Raw genomic sequence first — 19,720 nt, forward strand, 5'->3', positions numbered from 1 at the left:
TAGTGTTTGGGCATCCGGGTTGCCAGATCTGCTCTAGTTACCACAGCTGCAGCTACAAACACTCCTGCTGGATCCTGCAGCCTATCTCGCAACCTCGAGTCAGGGGGAGGGGGAGAGGGGATACACCGCTCTACAGTCATTTGAAAGTGATTGCAGTACCAGTTTTGGCCACAATCTTACATACACTTCCTTTAAAGGTAGAATATTTTTGTCTGATTTATATTGATACAGTGTATTTTTAACACACAACTAATTTGAAGTCAGTACGTTTTCATTTTTTTTTTAATGAAGCAGCCCTGCTTTTATTTAATGATAAAATAATTGAAAACAGTCGTATTTAAATCATATTGCGAGACATTCACAGCCTACTTAATTGCTATGATGGCAAAGCGGCCTACTCGACTATTCAGTTACATAGACACTTCAGAAATCATTTGTTACTTGGTGTTTAAGAAACATTTCTCATTATTATCATTATCATATCTCATTATCTGAGTTCACAGGTGGGAAGTCACGGGTTTGATGGCTGTTCCAGTGTACTTTCACAGGTAGAGGTTGGAAAAACACAGAGTTGCCTGGAATGCGTGCCGCCATGTTCCATGCAGTTTTTTGAGCCTGTAACCCAGCTAACAGGGAACGTTCTCTGAAAGTTCTCTTAAAGATATCAAAAAACGTTCTTGCAGTATTAGCTTTAAAACGTTATTCTTACATTGTTAGTAGAACGTTTTAAAAACGTTACTACATTAAAAAAGTATTAGTCATTACAAATTAGTCATACAGCTTTTTCTTAAACTTCAGATACATAATTTGTCTATCCAGTGACAACTTAATGACACTTAAATGCTATTTTTCATAAATATTATATATATTATATATCAAGTCTCGACTAGTTGAGCGACGAATGCTATGCTAAGTGATGAACTGTGACTTGGAATCTCATATGGTCCGTTTTTTTTCTGGAAGAAAGCAAGGAACGCAGTAGAAAAAAAAAATGTCCATGTAATTAAATTTCACACACTTAATTCCTTTCGATCAGCTCACTTAGCACAGCGTTCGTGGCTTGACTCGTCGAGACTGTTTTCCAAGATGGCGCCTGACCGTAAACCCGTAATGTGTCTTTATAAAGTATCTTCTTATAAACTGTTTGTACACTTACAAAGTTCTCAATGCTTCGGTTTGCATGGAGGGACCCTCATTATGCGACTGTGTTAGTGTGAGGCTATTTTGAGCCTTTTTAGTGGTATTAACTAGCGATTTAATTTCACTTGCCCGGTGCCCCATAGACAAGCATTATAAGCTCATCTGTTTTAGAGATAAAACTCTTTACATTCGATTTTCATGAAAACGCATCCCAGAGAACGATCTACTCAGTAACCTTCTGTTAATTACCCCAAGGGTCATTTCTCACCGGAGTTGTCCTTTAAAGAGTGGGATTAAAGGTGCCAACAAAAACTAAATATGGACCCAAATTACGAGTTCTGTTAATAGTGTGGGGTTGAGAAGCGCACTCCAGCAGTATAAATCGCTTTTTGGATGAGAAATGACCTATCACAATGCATTATTTTACAGCACATGTTTTGAAACAATTAGCATTTAATTTCCTGTCACGTCACATGTATTGGGGTGTACAATAGTGGTGATGATGTGATGTGGAGTAGCATTCATTCACATCAATAATTGCATGACAAATTATTATTATGATTTTTATTTATTAATGACGCTTATTATTAAGGAGAAGAATGTCTTTATTATTATTATTATTTAAAAGAAGAAAAATGTCATTTTTATTATTTTGTCAGTCTGAATTATTCAGTTCCAGTCTGTGCGCAGCTGCCGGGCCTAATCCTGAAATGTCAAGTAAAGCGCACAGGCTCGCAACTGGAGGAATACATGCCTACAAATCAAATGCTTTGGTAAAGTCACACAAATTAAACATTGAAGTCCATGTTGCACAAAAATAAACACTGAAGTTCATAATTACTATGTTGTTGTTGTTTTTTACAGTGGGTCATAATATATCATATCTTTGTCAGTCTGTTTTGTGGTGTTTGGAATTGTTTTTCTGCGTACACCACCTCCTGAGCTGGCGTAGGATTTGAGCGTGCCGTACGCCAACGTCCATATTGATAAATCCCGAAGTCACTGTGACTTTAGGTGTACGCCAGGTGTATGCTGGAATTTTGGTGAACGCACTTTAGATAAATGAGGGCCATTGTGTGTTTGAATAAAGTGCGTAGCCTACAAATCGGTTTATTTCATCCTTCAATTTTACACTAATGTAGTAGGTAGCTGTGCGTACTGTAACCGATACGGTAATCGGAATCGAAGTTTGTGTCAATACCATAGACTGTAAAAAAATAGGTCAATACCCAGCCCTAGTTGAATGTCAAGAGAATAGGCGAATTAATGTAGGCTACTCCTGATATGAACAACAGTCTCTTAATGTAAATGGCCTTGACGTTTACATTCACTACAGTCTACAGAACACTACAGCAAAAAAACACAATGCGTCAAAACGTTCTCACACAGGAAAACACAGCCCGAGTCAAAACTGGAAGCATGTTTAATATTGCTCTACTATTATCCTGAAAGGCATAATTGGAGTTACACATCTGAACTGATCGTAGTTACAGAATCATAGGTCTCTCTTTTTGCATTGAACAATATATACAATGTAAAATAAATACATTTACACAAATGGACATATTGTTTGGAGCACACTGTAATGATGCACATCACAAAAATATACAGTTAATAGTTTTACCGATGTGGAGCACATCTAAAAACTACAGACATGATTCTCACTACAGGTTGTTTCAGCAACTGCTGGGTTGAAATATAATCATTATCATATTGATCATAGAAGCTTCTCAAATGCTCTTTTATTCTTTCCCCTTCCTTTCTCTGGATCTTGTCCTTTCCCTCACTGGTTTCTGTGTTAGACTGCCAGGAAGCCTAGATGCGTTTGGCAGACGCGTCGATGCATGAATAAATACAACCAACACCTAGAATCTCTTCAACATTGAAAAATAGCAGTTGTTTGTACATTTTTTCATCCTTAATCCTATAATCCTATAATTTGCACAATATTCCAATAGATACAGCATTTGATCACTAATTGAATCTCATTGTACAACAACTTTACGTCGTACTGTCATATTGCTTTAAATAAGAAAATATCTCTAAAAAAAAAGAAAAAAAAAGTTGTGGGTACGGATTAATCACGCGTTGATTTCTATGCTGGATAAGTCAGTGTTAAAAGACAGTAAAATTGTCTTTAAATGGTTCGAGAGGTCCAAAATTACACAGTATGTGTCATAAAAGTATTTTGTTTTTCATTTTGTACACTAAAAGCAACTTGGAAAAAATGCATATCTGAAAGACTGAGTGTAGATCAGGATCGCTCGCTCTCGATTTGAACGGAATCTTACAAAACGGACCAGAATTAGAAAGTTTAGCTCGTTATACATCACTTCATTTCCACCGTGATCACCTCAGAGTAAAGACAACACAAAAAAAGGACAGAAAAAAAAACAGAAGGAGGAAAAAAACCGCACCTCATCTGCCAGGAGTTGATCACGTGAAAAAATTGAAAGTGCCAACGTCCTCTTAACAGCAAGACCCCCACCCCCAACCCCATGTTCTGACCATCTGATGAGTTGCCATGAGTGGTGAGATCTAGTCACGTTACACTAACCTTTCCCAAGCACAATCTATTAAGAGTTTTGAATAGCTAATGATAGATACAGTGTATTTATAGAACAAGAAAGCAACTGAAAACCCTCGCTCCCCGTTCGACTTCAAAAATGATCTGTTCTTTCATCTTTTTTTTCGTCATTTTTATTAAGCACACAAAGTCAAAGTGATAGTTTTGAAAACCGAATCTTACACCAAAACAAACAAAAATGTTTCTTCCCTTTGCAACTTTAAAGAGTCAAGATATATACCAATGGAGTTCAGCATGAAGGCCTTATGTACAGCATTTTGTTAAAAGAGAAGGAAAATCAGAAAAAGAGGGGAAAGAAAGAAAAAAGGTACCATCTCAAAGCATATTTTTCATCGCAACCTATGATATACAGTGTTAGTCTACAAGATCGGAGTTACACAGATGGTCTCTTGTACATATAATGCACCTCCTTTTAAATATTATCTTATATATCAGCTTAGATTATATTGATCGTTGATCGGTTGATCTAGCGGTAACTAGGAAGAGTCTTTTTCAGAAGGTTATTTGAGAACCCATCATCTTGCTCTTGAGGATTCTTACATCCAGTATTGTCTCTAATTCTACCCTGTCTCTAAAAAAAAAAAAATGAAGTAAAACAAGAAAAGAAAAAAGAAAGATAGAAGATAAACTGCGATCTCCACGGGTAGTACACTACATCTTTTGCGTGTGACAGAGGAAAGGGGAAAAAAACTGAGATGTTTGAGAAAAAACACAGCAGACATGAAACACCAAGAAGCTGAACTACATTTTTTTTGTTCATTTTTCATTCTTTTTTTTCTTCTTTGATCTGTTCCAATAAAATGTCTTAGGTTAGATTTTAAATCTGTTCATTTACAATATACAATGCTTAAGAATATTCAGAAAATACCCCATACTAATACTGACATATTTCTGATGAAGGCTGTGGATCGCTTGCTTTTGATACTCGAGCCTCTCTGCTAAAAATGTCATTTGGAAGAAGATTACATCACGTGAATGATATTTATGGCGGGCAAAAAAAAGAAGAGAAAAGGACAAAAAAAAGTCAGGACCATCGTGAAGCTAAATCTACGATGTTTCTCCGTCTTCCCTAAGTGCTATTTTGCTTAACAAAGTTCAAATACTGCTTCAGTATGAAAGAATGTCAATAGAATTTCGAGGCTGAAGTTAATATATAATATGCATATATACTTGACTTGAGATAATGGTTATGGTCTTCCTGGCCACATCATGTATGTAATCTATCATCTTATGACAAGCACAGACAGAAACGCGAAAGCTTCTGGAAATTCATAAATGTGGCACTAAGAAAAAAAAAGCAAACAGAATTGCATACATATACATCTCCACTTTTTTTAAACATCTATTGCTTAGAGAAGATAGCAGGTTTTCATCTTCATGGTTCGCAAATCGCGCAACACGGTGGTCGGTAGAAAAACATAACGATCTATTATTAACATTATATGAAGAAACATTGTTTTTGATGACCATACCATATATTTACATCCTTCAGTACAGTAAAAATACACTCGAATAAAACATAATAAAATAAAGTCAATAAATAAATGAGTCTGTTTCCTTGACCGCTGCGATTCATCTTTGCTCGGTATTGCATGAGAGACTAAAGCTTCGGCTATTCCCTGAAAAGATCGAAATGAACTTATTAAAAGAGGCTAGGCGTGTTTGGAAGACTTGAAAGAAAAGGACAAGGGAGTGACAGACACATGATCAATCCGCATGGCTACATAATGGTGAGGAGCAGCTTCTTCAAAGACGTGAAAATCTCCGTTTGGCTATCGCGTTGTTAAACTGCTCCGAGGACCTCTAATGTAATACTGCACATTGTCACTACGCCGCGCTCTTGTGGTAAAGAGGGTCGATTCCTAGATTCCTTCAGCAACATGGGAGCTGGACGGTACAGTTTGGGGAAAGTTTCTCTTGCTGGTGTCCATCTGGTGGACCTCCTTCCTTTGGCAGGGCTGGTCTTTCTCGGCTCCAGTAATTCTCTTTTGAAAATCAACAAAATGTTTCAAAAGCACAAAAAAACTCAGCATCAGATTTTCGAGAAGAACAAGTCAACGGCTGGTTCAAAGTCCCACTGCTGAATAATGAGAGCAGTCTTTTTTTTTTTCACTTCATATTTTTCTCAATAATCACATTTTAAATCATTCTTATATTTATGTATCATTGTCAGTAATTAGAAGTACCGTTACGGTTATGTTTTTAGTTATTATTTGATAAAGTTTATAGACAAAGTTTTCGTGAACAGCGGCAGAGAGTTAGTCAGTGTCTGCCCGGTGAAGGGGCGGGAGTCAGTGACGTACCCCCTCCAGCTCTCTGTTGGTATGCCGTGGGGCCGGGGACGGGGACGGGGGCGGAGTTAGACCTTGGCCTCCAGCAGCTCCAGAAACAGTTTGTGCATGGGCACTTTGCCGTCCTGTTTGATGCTGTAGAAGTGCTGCACTGCCTTGGTGGACGTTTGCCGGAGCAGCGGTAGGGTCATGAGCAGCTTGCCGGCCCGGCGCGGGTCCTCTGCATGCTGGCCCGCCTCGTAGTCCTGCAGGGCCTCGTGCAACACGTCCTGGAGCTTCTGCACAGCTTCCACATCCTCTATATGCATTGAATCTGGAAAAACAATGATTCACCGGACAATGATGAGCAACTTTAGAAATAACTTCAGGGAAACACAAATTCAGGTTTCACATATTCCGCCAGAGCCAATAAAACAATGAATCGCACATCATGTGAATTTATTTTGACCACGCGATCAAAGGGGGAAAAAGTTACCTTTTGTAGCTATTAAAGTTTTAGCAATATATAAAGGTTTAAAACATTAGTGTCTAGAGGTAAAGTTCACATTTATTGCATCATTAAAACTATATTTCAAAATTGTGACGTTTTTGGGGGATTTTGAAAAAAGTCTCATGCTCACTAAGGCTGCATTTATTTGATCAAAAACAGTAATATTGCAAAATAATCGTTTCAAATTTTGTGGAAACTGTCATGCACTTTTTTAGGGATACTACTATAAGTACGGCGTTCAAAAGACCGGGATTTTTTTTTAAAAACAGAAATGTTTTGTAACATGTCTTTGCTGTCAGTTTTGATCAGTTTAATGCATCCTTAGTGAATAAAAGTATTATTTAAAAAAAAAAAAAAAAACATTTTAATGGAATTTTAAGGTAATATAATCAAATATATTATTATTATTGTTTTAATGTAATATATATATATATATATATATATATATATATATATATATATATATATATATATATATATATATATATAAATCTAAGTAGGCCCCCTTCAGTTTAAATAGGCATGACACTTCAGGATGCTAGTCCTGTACTTTTCTTTCTTTCTTTTTTTTAAAAAAAATTCATTTTCAGGCAAAAACCTGAGGATGAAGCCCTGGCAAAAGGAAAGGGATTAAAAGAATGTGACTCATCCTTTTTTTTGCCAGCCCTAAGCTCATTCTCCAGTGATTAAAGGCACACTTGAGTGTTAAACGCTGAGACTGTCCTCGGCACGTGTTTACAAGCCTCTCTATGGGACTGATGAATGGCACGGGCGACAGAAACAGTGTTTGGAGGAGAGCTGATATGGCACTTGTCTAAGCGAGAGAAACAGAGGCTAGAGTCAGGAAACAATACCTCAGCCTGACTGGCATTGTCTGCCAGAAATGTCAAACAGGCTGCATTTGCATTTGCACTCGTTAGTACGGCATTCACGCCCGTTCACCGCGGCAGACATGCCTCTGAGAACGCAATTAGTCTCAGGCAGCTACTATCTTTGCTGTGTTGTGTTCCAGTGGCTAATATAGTTGCACTTTTCCAGCTAATCCAAGCCTTGGATGCTACTACATAGTGATACGATGGTTTTATCACATCACAATGCTAAAGAAAGAGCTTTGTCTGACTTGCTCTTTATAGACTGACTCCACCAACAGTATTGACTTGGTTTTCTACTGTGGCGTGTCAATCCGATCCCGTTCCCTCCGGATAAAATGTCCAAATGCACGCTAGCTTTTGGCAAAGATGTCACAATCAATGCATTGCCTCGAATCAATTGATACATGCACGTTAAATAATAATTGTACGGTCAAGTATTGATAAAAGCGAGACCTCGTGAGGTTCCTCTATTAGTAGAGAGCGTCTGTCCTTTGGGCTGGCCAGCGGGACAAACGTCAGCCTGCTTCAGGCTACGATTCCAAATCCTAACCCTTCAGTGTCTGGAGCCCATCTAGAATTCAGACAGCGAGGTCTCGTCCATCAGTCACATGGGCTTTGACCATCTGAAAAGTGACCTGTGATCCGACAGAAATCCCTGGCAGGAAAGTGCTTACCTGCACCTTTCCACACAAAGCTGCTCTATCAATCTCTCCATCAGTGCTGGAGGCGGCAGAAAAACTCTGGAAAACACACATTTTCCGCACGCTATTTGTGCCTTAAAATTTACTATCAAAAAGACACTTCTCTAGACTCGAATTTGTTAGGATTTCCCAGTAATTGTCAGTAAATGTGTGAATTGGTGTAAGATCTGAGAGGTCATGGACCTGATCCATTTACTTAGATTTTTACCACATGTCCTTTAAGAAGAAACAAAGCTTTCAAATAAATAGGAAAACAATGTCACTCTGACATCGATTGCTTAAGCAATACTGAGTCTATTAAAAGACTGTGAAATACATCAGATCTGAGTGGAAATACCCAGCACCTCCGGGCTTTAGAAAATGGTGGAGTGTATCATTTTTTTTTAGCAGCTGTCTGAAACACTCTGCTCTCCACCAAAAAAAGAAGTGACAAAATGGCTCACCTTTGAAATCGGACATGATGCATGTCTCTCCTGAGAGAAGAGTGCGGAGAGAAGCCGCAGAGAGAAAGTCTCGATACATACAGAGAATGACACTCGAGAACGAGAGGAAAAAAAGCTAGCGATTAGCCTATACATCGGGCAACAGGAAGTCTCATTGTGTATGCTTCAGGAAAAAATGCAGACGTGGACAGAAGACGACATCGGTTTGAATAAATCTACCTCTCATCGATCACTTTTACCTGTTTTTGGCGGGTTGACACGCACGTCAACAAAGCGAGATGAACTGCTAATCGTCGAATCAATTAAAAAAGAATTTCTCAAAATAGTCACGCGCTCACTCGCTCTCTCAGGGGTGCACTTTGGGCAGAACGGCCCCCGGTGTCGGCAGGCCGGGGCCAAACTCACGAGCCGTCATCCGCAAGCGAGCAAGAGCAATCTGCTTTTTCATTTTTCAGCATGGCCAGGCCCAGCCGGAGATTGATCGTCACATATGGCCCCAGAAAACAAACTGTCAATACCTTGAGCGCAGGAGAATTTGAACAAATAGCCGCCCTCCCATTCAAGCTGCTCATTGCGTCCCATTTAACAGATTTTATTGACAGTTTCCTTCTTGTAATTAAAGGGAAAACTACTGGCCAGCAACCAAGATAAAGTTCAAAGATGGGGTCAACACAAAGGGAGCCAGAGGGCCACGGCGCGACTGTCGATGGTGGACAACATCAGAGCCTGTTATTGACATGCAGGTGCATAGTGATGGGCTCCTTACTTAAGAGGCATCTGAGCAGAGACTTATGCTAATTTGCAGACGTGCTTTTGAAGGATTTCAAACAGGGCGGGGAGGGGAGGGGAGGGGTGGGAACAATGTTTAGCGGGGTGTTGTGTGTGCACGTGAACAGAGGAAAACACGAGATAAAGAAAGACTGCGATATTAAGATATCTCCTGCAAAGCACCTGAATAACTCAGTCTTTAACATTCCAAAGCAGGGAGTTTAACTCTTTCTACACTGATAAAAGATCCACTGCCCATCATATTAAGAGGACGAAAAAATAAACATTGTGCTTATGATAGGAAATTCAAGAAGTGCAATTCAAGCTAAGCATGGCGTCTCATTTATTTGCAATATTGCTGTGAATGGTTTTGTTTAATAATCTTGTTTAGGAAAACCTTGGAGAGTATAAATGATCATAAATTGTAGACTTCAATCAGAGCAGACACCATATTTAAGTTGATGCGAATGAAAACAATTTTTTTTTTTTTTTAGTTGGCCAAATTGAATTTCTGTTCATTAATTGCATCAAGTCACAGAAATTCAATTTGGTCAAATGAAAAATTTAGATGTGATCAGCCACTAGAACATTTTCAAATGGAGACCTGAATATTTTTTTAACAGTGAAGGTAATGACAGATAGAAGTGGGTTAGTGACAAAAACAATCTTATTTCTTAGAAATTCTTAGAAATACTCTTATTAATGCTGTTTTTTATATGTTTTTGAAAAACGTTTATACTGTTTTAAAAAAATGAAATAACTTGTTTGCATGTATGCATAGCATCCATAGCATCTGCTCATTTTACCTGAGTTAGCCAGGGCTATAGCTTTAAGAGTGACGAACTCCTCCTTCTCCAGCTTCATGCTCTTGTATTTCTTCACCAGCTGAAGAATGGCGTTATTCAGGTCGAGCAGGCCGGCCAGTTTGGACTGATCCTCATCCATAATGTAGTCTTCAGCGTATACCAGCTTGTCCTCAAAAGACAGCGAACGGTAGACGACACGCAGGATCAGGATCTCCATCCATGCGCTCTGCAGAAGACTCATCTGGTCCGCCAGCGAGAGTGTGGAAAACCCTGAGAAAAAAAGGGAGAGAAAGAGCTTTGTTCAACTCAACAGCGAACACTTCAAATCAACATTCAACGCAGTATACCATATTAAAGCTCAGTTCATTTTCAGAAGTTTTGGTTGTGTTAGTGGGGAAGCATTGACATTCTAGAGGTGTAATACAGAGGAAAACTCCAGTGGGAGTGAGCTAATGCACCTAGCACGAGCCTTGGCTCTCATCTCCTGCTGCGCTGCAGGCCAGGGGGCATCCTGAGGGAGGGCACTCCTTATCTCCCCCAACATGCAGCATGGATCAATTCTTCCCATCACACCAACTGAAAGACTAATTGCTTGCCTCAAACTCCTTCCTCCTCCCCCCACTCTGCACACACTTTTTTCAGTTTCCCGTCTTTTCGCTGGAAGTGAAGGAAGTTGTGAAGTTCATGTTCACGAATGCCTTTTGAAACATGGCTTTTGTCTGTCCATGAGACAAGGAGGTTAACCCTCATGTTCAGTTTGAGAAACATACTTAAAGCTACACTGTGTAACTTTTTTAGTTTATGCTTAGCTAAAAACACTTAGTTCTTTCAAAAATATATGTGCTCATTAATGTATATTAACTTCTTTTAAGTAATAAAGTATTCTCATAAGTTTATAATATGCCTTTGAAAATACATACGGGTGAGGGGTTCGAATGCCGGTCGCCATGTTGCTCCTCCATCTTGAAAGTACGTTAGTCAAAGAGGGACATACCCATAAATTCAAGTTTCGCCTTTCGTATTTTAACACTCGATGACACTCATGGACGAGGTCGAACTGGAAGCCATGTTAATCTTGGACTAAATCGGCCACCGTAGGAGTTAAAACGAAATCGGAATTGAGAGGAACAGAAACTAATATTTAATGGATGATTATATACCTTTTCACCGCTAGATGGGGGAAAATATCACACAGTGTAGCTTTAATATTGAGGTACCACAAGATAGCTGAAGATGTTTTTTAATACTATTATGTAATATATTATAAATGTAATGATGTTTTTCACATGCTAAGTTCAATGTGCACACTATTCAGAGACCTCAAACTGGGGTTCAAAATTTCAATAACGTCTAGCTACTGAATTTGTGTTTTAAGATGGATGTTTTAAGTGAAGTGAAATAAGAGGTTAATTTCAAAATCCCCCCAACTATTACTGGAATATATACATATTATTATATCAATAGAACACAAGGGATAAAACATGGTGAACAAAAGTGCAAGAATTCTTTCCAAAACCAAGGCAGATAGAAAGTAGCTTTTAAAGGGCAAGTCAATAATCTGCATAGGGGTTTGAGAGCTATTCATCAGCTCTGAAGGAGAGGGACAGGGAAAACAGCACCTGTTGGTGTTGGACGTTTTCGTCTCACCTCACTCGTTCTGCTCTTCCAAGAACAGATGAAGCGTCTCTTTTTGCGACAGCGAGGGGGCTAATCTGGGTGGCGGGGAACGGGAGGAAAGAGATGCTCACCAACATCTGTTGTGGAGAGATGCCTTCAGAGAAAGCAAGCAATTTTGCTCATTTTTTTCTCCTCGTTTTTGAAATCTCTTTTCGTGAGTTAATCGCTAATGGCACGGAGCTCATTAGGTATAGGTTTCAGGCTATTGTTTATACCAAGCGCTAATTTATTATCCCTAACTGTTAACATCTCTGATCTCATTAGAGACAGACTAAGAGCTGGTGAGCAGTTGGTGCCTCCCCTGGCCTGCTGGTGCTAGTGTGCTCAATGCCAGTTGGCAGGGCCATCTTCTACTACTTAATAAAATCATCAAAAGGGATTAAGCCAAGAATTTCTTAAGGGGGTCTAATGCAACACCGCTGCATTCTTACGAAGACACTGGCCTCAATGAAAGGTGGCATTAGCTAAAAATAAGAGCACACTCTCTCTGCCTCCTTAGAGGCACATTGAATCCTGTAATGTTGCTGATCATTTGGAAAAATGTCCACTGACATACTTCGGATCTATGAAAATCAGAGAATTTCAAACTGCAACACTCATTCCAAATAATCGAATCATAAGCATAATTTTGACTAAAAAGTATATTGTATTGAGTAACTGATTGGCTATTTAAAAAGCTTCTCATGTTTACGTTTTTCCTCTATTATGAGATTCATTTTAGAAAATTTTTGAACGTTGTGGTGCTGTCTGACCAGCCTCCCGCTGGCTCATTTAAAAGGGCTATCATCGGTACAGTTGATCATGAAAAGAAACGAATCATACTTGAGTCAAGTGAATGATGGAAGACTGAAGACATTGTATATCAAGATAGATCGAGAGATGCAGAGGGACAAAGAGAATGAGAGTGCGAGGGACAAACAGAGAGACCAAATAAAGGCGGGGGGGGGTTGTGGAGTGGAGTGGCAGATGGACGGAGCGCATCGCCTTGAGCTCCCCCTGTGCCACTCCCAGCCCTCCCTCTCAGCCACTGCTGTTAGTAAATAATTAGATTTACACATTCCCCAATCTCCACACATCTCTCCGCAGAATAATTAAAAGCCGGATGATTAGTTTATTGAGTGGAAGGAAGAACTTTTTTTCCCTCTTTATTGAGGTCCATCAATGATTTTATCAGGGGCTCGCGCTTTTACGGTTGTCATGCCAGTGCAGGCATCCAATTTTTCTTATCTCCCTGATTAATACAAATGCTGTTTCAGGACGCATTAATTAACAGATACAAATCTACGTTCTCATGGCCGGATCGATAGAGAGAAGAAAAGAGCCATCAATGTGAATTTACTGCTGATGATGGAAAAGGTTCTCTATTGACATTTACGCGAGGGCAAACTTTAAAGATGCATTTTTTCCCCTTCTTTTCATCTGTTATTTCATTTGACAAAAGAGCTCAGTGGCGACCGTGATTACGGTTCACCTTTGGATGCTTTGCTGCGTGAGAAAGGATCCAAAGAACCAAATTAAAGCGCGTCACTGTCATTTCAGCCGTGGTTAATGCGTACAACTCTTTCCCCAAAGGACATCCTGTAACAAGAGGAAGTTTATTGACTCAGTGCAGGCATGACACAAGACAAGGCATGACAGTCTAAATACACACACGCGCACACACACATTTATATACAAAAGGTATATTCAGATATTTAATAATTTGCCTCATTTCTTTTGTGCTGGGAAAAGCAAGCCATGTATCTCTGGATAACGGTCTCTTTTATTTGGCAGACACAAAGCAGACTGCCCCATCCTGATGACACACAGGCATTATCTGATCCAGCGTTCAATCTCCAGTAAGGTCCTCTCAATTTAACTCTCTTAGCCCGGAGACCAGCTTCAGAGCTCAGACTCCCTCTCTCTCCAGCAGGACTGAAGGGGCTTTTCCACCGGCACAATCTCTCTTCTCTTCTCCTCTTTCTCTATCTCTCTCTTTTCTCTCAGTAAACTGATGCACTTTGTGCTAGATGGGGAGGAAAGGCTAAGTATGTGGATCTGTGAAGGTTACACCAGTAGAAGGTATCTGATGGCCTAGACCTTGTGAAACCTGCAGTGGCTTTTCAGAAGAAATAAGCATTGGAGCAGCGCGTAGCACAGGCTGACAGAAAGAGGCTGCGGTGCAGCCATGCGAAGTTAACCCCTGCCGGGCAGGACTGCTCACCACCAGGCCTCACAGCAACCACCGGCCGTCCGTCTGCCAAATCTTTTCTGACTGCACGTTTACACACTGAGAGGGCCCGCCGAGACAAACACACACACACACACACATACGCAGTCGTTCCTCCTCCTCGTCTACCTCAAGGCAGACTTCACCTAAGCAACGCTGCTTAGCCATCCTATAAACACACGTGCGCTCAGCTCCTCCGTCTCACTCTAAGCAACACCCCTGCTTATTTTCTCATGGTTGCAGGGTAAATGAACACGCTTGAGCAATGAGAATCAGTTTTATTCTGCGTGCCCAGTGCACTGGATGCTTATTTGACGTATCCTGGCTCCCTCCTGAGCTCCTGTGTGAATATACACTCTATTTGCTTTCACACTTTGTCAAGACGATAATGACAGAGTGACTAATCTACTTGTAAAAATAGTACTGGAGAGACCGAAGGTGAGACTTAGTAATATTACTAGTCCAAGTTGTCATATCAGCTTAAGAGAACAGCATTGGATGATAAACAACAAAAACAAACTTACAATCTATAATAGATGCATTAACATCTCACATTGTCTGGAAAACAACACAACTGCAAGAATAATTTTGCTTTTATACTGAAATTACTATTGTTGATTAACTACATTTTATACAATATTACCAGTTCCAATGTGTAGATTTGGACCACCAACAGAAAATGTTCCAAACGAATATAAAAGCAGCAGAACCGTTGTGTGTCTCGGTGCAACACATAACAGTGAGCTTTTTTTCTTTCCTTAAATGAATCAGCGCTTTCGAACAAACTGACTGAATGATTCAATGACTAAGAAATTCACTTATTCAAAAGACATTTTGCCACCTACTGGCATAGCAATACATATATATGATGATGCATACAATGTGAAACTGCTTTTTCTATTTATTATTTCATTTAATAATATATTAGTTCATGTTTAACCGTGTTTGATCTAAATGCCTCTCCTGTACCTGACTTTCCTGTAGCTCAACCAGTAGAGCGTGGTGTTAACAACGCCAAGGGGTTCATGGGTTCGATTCCCAGGGAAAGCAAGAATTGAAAAACATGTAAAATGTCTACCTTAAAATGCAATGTAAGTTGCTTTGGATAAAAGTGTCTGGCAAATGCATTCAAAAATGCATTTTTTATTATACATATTTAGTAATAATAGTCCCCCACCCATATCTTTTCACCTCTGAGCTATTGTGTTTTTTGAGAAAAGGATGTTTCTTTGGAATACATTCAGCCGATTGGTGATTACTCTAAGCTTACAGATATGCCTGTGGTGAGGCTAATGATGCCAAAGTCCATGGTGAGACGGGAACAACCACCATGCCAGTCTCTGTCTGTCCATTTACTGCCCCAGTGAGGCGCTGAGACGCTACACCCTCACCAGCTAAACCAGTCTTCTGCAAAACTCTCCCACCAAAAGCAATGGCAAATATTAGCCTACTGAAGTCTTGCACAAATCAAAAACAACATAAAAAGGCAAACAAGAGTGTTCTGTGTGTGTGTAAACAGTCGGGTCTTTAGTCTCCCTTCCCCCCTCAGCAAGGAGGGGGGACACAGGGGAAGTGATGACAGGAGCCGCATACACACGAACCGCCGCAGCGCTCCTCTTTGCTTTTATCACCGGCCGCCTTTCATCTCTACTAAACAACACCAGTCAGAGAGAGAAAGAGAGAAAAATCACACTTTTTAGGAAGGAAAACACATTAACACCGCCATAGCTGTCCACATCCATTTAGCGGCTAAGCAAATATTCACCTGTCAGTATGAGGCATGCTGCCGTACAGCGTTTACCGTGATCACATGCGCACCGCTACAGTGTTAAACAGCTGCTGGCTTCTGCTCTACCATTCAATAGAGTTAAACAGAATTGAGTGATTTTCCCTCAGGCTTTTCTTTGGGGAAAAAAAATAGAATGGTATTTTGTGGCGTTTGTAATTTTGTTTCTGTTTTGAAAGGGGTTCTTAAAAACCGGCAGCAATCAGCCAAAGGCTAATTCTGTAGGAGGGTGAAGCAATGGGGTCAAAGGTTATCAATTACTGTCTTAATACAAGTATTGTGCACAATCAATCGGTGCATATTAGTACATTTTATAAAAATCTTTCAGTAAAACATCAACTAGCTCCAACCATCTGCCTCCATTTTGGATCCATTTCCCGTTTAATCAGTTGCCTACTGATTATTGCATTAAAAAAGCGCAATACTCCAACAATAAAGAAAAATGTAATTCTATCTTGCTCCATATTATTAGGACACAACTAATAACACAACTAATTTGCTGTTGTCTTGCAGGATTTGCTCCACCCAAAGCAGAGAAGATGCTGCATCGTCATGTTAGCACGGCTTCTTGATTCTAATGCAGCTAATTAGCAATCGGCAGACTTTTTATTGCATACATTAAGGCCGATTGGTGGTGGAGATTAATTCTAAATATACCCAGACAGCTGGTTAAGATAGCATGGATTACTGTTCGGACTGTACTTTTCCACTTAATTGCGTATGGAAACGAGGCAGCAACAAGCACATGTGCCCTGGTGGCGGCCGCGGAGAAGGGCGGCAGCTCCCCGGACTGTAATAAAGCATCCATGGCAGAGGCTCCACAGATGGAGTGACATTAACCACAGCGCCGAAAAGCCATTTCCAACAATGAAATATCAATATTTACATTTTAATTACACCTTTTTCCTATTTCTCCCCAGAGTCTCTTAAGGTTGGTGAATGTAGAGGTGTCTCATAAGGGTTTCAGGAGAAGGTTGATATTATTAATCTCAGGATTGACATGGATTTGGAGGTTTTATTGTTTTCAGAAAAGTTATGTTGAACTAATGAGATTAATAATGTTGCAAAAAGATAAAATAAACATGTCTCCTCTTTCTAATGGGGTTCAGTTTGGCTCATCCCTGTACTTCCTGGTTTTTGTGCGAATGTTTGCGGGAATGACAGCAGTTTTGTCCTATTCCTATTAGGGGGTATTAGTGTAGTTTACACAGAGCTCTAGAGCTCTCCGCCTCACTCCTGCGCCAGTTGGATGCCTTTGATGTGCGACTCCCCTGCGGGGGTCGAATCGGCTCCTGCTGGCAAGGTCCGCCGAACGCAACAGCCGTCGTTCCATCAGGCACAAAAGGATATGTTAGCAAAGGCCACGAGATGCACCAGGCAAGGGCTTAAGTCTGAGCCTCAGACGCCCCCTTAGTTTGCCACGGCGTATAGTCAGGAGCGTGAGAGCGTGTGTGTGCGCATATGGGAGGGGTGTGGGGCAAATACTTATACGGATTCATTTGTTTTCCCATGCTGATCGATAAAGCCCCTTACGAGGCTGTATTGACAAACCCTATCTCATCTGGACGTTGAGGAAAAAAAATAACACAAGAAAGAAATCTTTGATGATACATTCTTCTGCGAAACATGGAATAACTGTGATTACCGCAGCATTTTATTTATATGCTTATCATTGGAGATTAAATTTGGAGAAAAAATCATCCAGATCCTTCTGATAGAGGCCTGACTGCATGGATTAATTTCATACTGGAGGATTAGCGTCTCTCTCAAACATGATCCGGCCAGACAAACAGAAGCAGAGGAATGTCCTGCATTTCCACAAACACTCTGGCGTCAACGACGCACGCAGACAGACAGGGAGTCTCGCGCTTAAAGCGCACCTTAATGCTTCCGAGACAAGACATTACCCCATTCCACGGCAATGAGCACCTTTTAATTTCTGCAAAAGCCACGGCTGAAAATCTTAATTAATTGTTCCATACTGCTTCAGGGTCATTATGCAATGTAATAAAGGCCGTGTAATTATGAAATTTTACAGCCATTACTGAGGCTGATAGCTCGTATTTCATCATCAGGCGGGCCGATGGCTTTCCGGGCGCACGGCTCCAAGTGATGGACTGCACACAGATCTATCAGGCCCAAACAATAAGCTGGCCCGGCTGGCGTAATAGCTACCCACAGATGAAGCAACAGATAAAGATAAACTATAAATCCACAGCACAAACCCAAATGTTGTTTAGTGTCCAGCGCGAGCGACCATCGAAGCTGCATTTTGATTACGCAATTGGAAATAAAGCAGCGATGCGTGTGAAGGAAGTAGTCAGGTGCTGGGAATTTGTAAATGTGTGTGTGTGTGTGAACAGTGAGACAATGAGGTAGGATGGCCATTTATGCACTTAAAGGGATGTTTTTGTCGTTTTGGACCCCATTGACTTTCACTGTATGGACAAAAAAAAACCTCTTCACAAAATATTTTTGACAAAAAAAGAAAGTCTTACGAGTTTGGAACTGGATAAACTGTCCCTTTAACGCACGCACGCACGCACGCACGCGCACACACACACACACACACACACACACACACACACACACACACACACACACACACAGAAATTTAAATATAATAAAAGATGCGAGAGAACCTGCACTGTGACGTATAGCCATTTCAGAACAGAGAGAATAATATAACAGAGTAATGCATGAAAGCATCGATCATGATAAACACAAGGGCTTATTTGAGGAGGGCCACATTTTATGTGCAAAATATGCAGGGAGGAAAGAATGAGGCAAAAAGGAATACGCTGATGCCAGTTTTGCAAGACACAATGGCTCTTCGGCCTTAGAAGTACAGAAGAGGTTCTGTGGAGGGAAACTCTCTATACCTGAGGGACTGCAACAAAAGAGACAGAGGGAAATTCAGAAGAGGAAAAAATGGAAGGGAGAACATTTTGGACACACTGAAGGTAGAAGACATTTAAATGTGAATTTACATTCAAATATGAAATATGGTGATGAGGTGGAGGACACTTAGATGTTGAGACGTCCATGCGTGAGGTTGGTGTGTGAGCGAGAGTACTGTATTTGAACCAGTATTGCTTTTCAATCTCTTTGAATATGGACTCAATCTCTCTCTCTCTCTCTCTCTCTCTCTCTCTCTCTCTCTCTCTCTCTCTCTCTCTCTCTCTCTCTCTCTCTCTCTCTCTCTCTCTCTCTCTCTATATATATATATATAAAATGCATTATTATGCTTTTTTCTTCAAATAATTAATAATAAAATATCAAATAAAAATAAATTAAAAATAAATAAAATAAATATTATTCTAGTGTTACCTTATTTTCTTTAAAATATTATTTATATTTGTATACTATATATATATATATATATATATATATATATATATATATATATATATATATATATTCATATATATATGAATAATAATTAAAAAAATCACTACTTTAGAGTTTCTTTAACATTAATATTAAAGATCATATAAGATCATTATCATAAAAGAGGTCTAAAAAAGTGTCAGTCACTGACTCATTCTCATTCTGTAAATCTGCTGGTGATCTGTTCTGCTTTTTTACTATGTGAAGAGGACACGTTCTCGGTTAAAAACATTGCCAATCACATTATTCATAAGCAACACACTGGGCAATACCATATACGGGCCGTGTCGCCTTGCCACAGCATCGATAATAATTTGCATCATGATTAGGCTCTCATACACGACTGAGGAAATATGTGGCACATCTTCAAGAGCCCCCTGTTTAACTCACATTCTCGTTTGGATGGTTACACGCGAGGTCATAATACCTCAGAGCCGGCCGACAGCTCAAGTCCAGTCCCATTTTCCTGCCAGCTTACTCTCTGATGGAGATGATGCACCCCTGAACTGATACTTTGGGCTGGGGTTTCAGGGGAGGGCCATTTCGAGCCTGCCTGTGAA

At 40.1% G+C, this 19,720-nt stretch overlaps 1 protein-coding gene across 2 annotated transcripts in view; it reads right to left on the minus strand.

Moving 5' to 3' along the window:
* Positions 1-2,545: 2,545 nt before the first annotated feature.
* esrrga (estrogen-related receptor gamma a) overlaps positions 2,546-19,720 on the minus strand; it is a 78,193-nt gene continuing 61,018 nt past the window's right edge. For both annotated transcript variants that reach the window (XM_067455208.1, XM_067455207.1), the window contains exons 7-8: positions 10,099-10,368; positions 2,546-6,331 (exon numbers count right to left, since the gene is read on the minus strand). In XM_067455208.1, the coding sequence (XP_067311309.1) occupies positions 6,087-6,331; positions 10,099-10,368 (515 nt within the window). In that variant the 3' untranslated portion in view covers positions 2,546-6,086. The remainder of the gene's footprint in view (positions 6,332-10,098; positions 10,369-19,720) is intronic.

The sequence above is a fragment of the Pseudorasbora parva genome, chromosome 10 (genome assembly GCF_024679245.1).
Source record: "Pseudorasbora parva isolate DD20220531a chromosome 10, ASM2467924v1, whole genome shotgun sequence".
NCBI classification, from domain to species: Eukaryota; Metazoa; Chordata; class Actinopteri; order Cypriniformes; family Gobionidae; genus Pseudorasbora; species Pseudorasbora parva.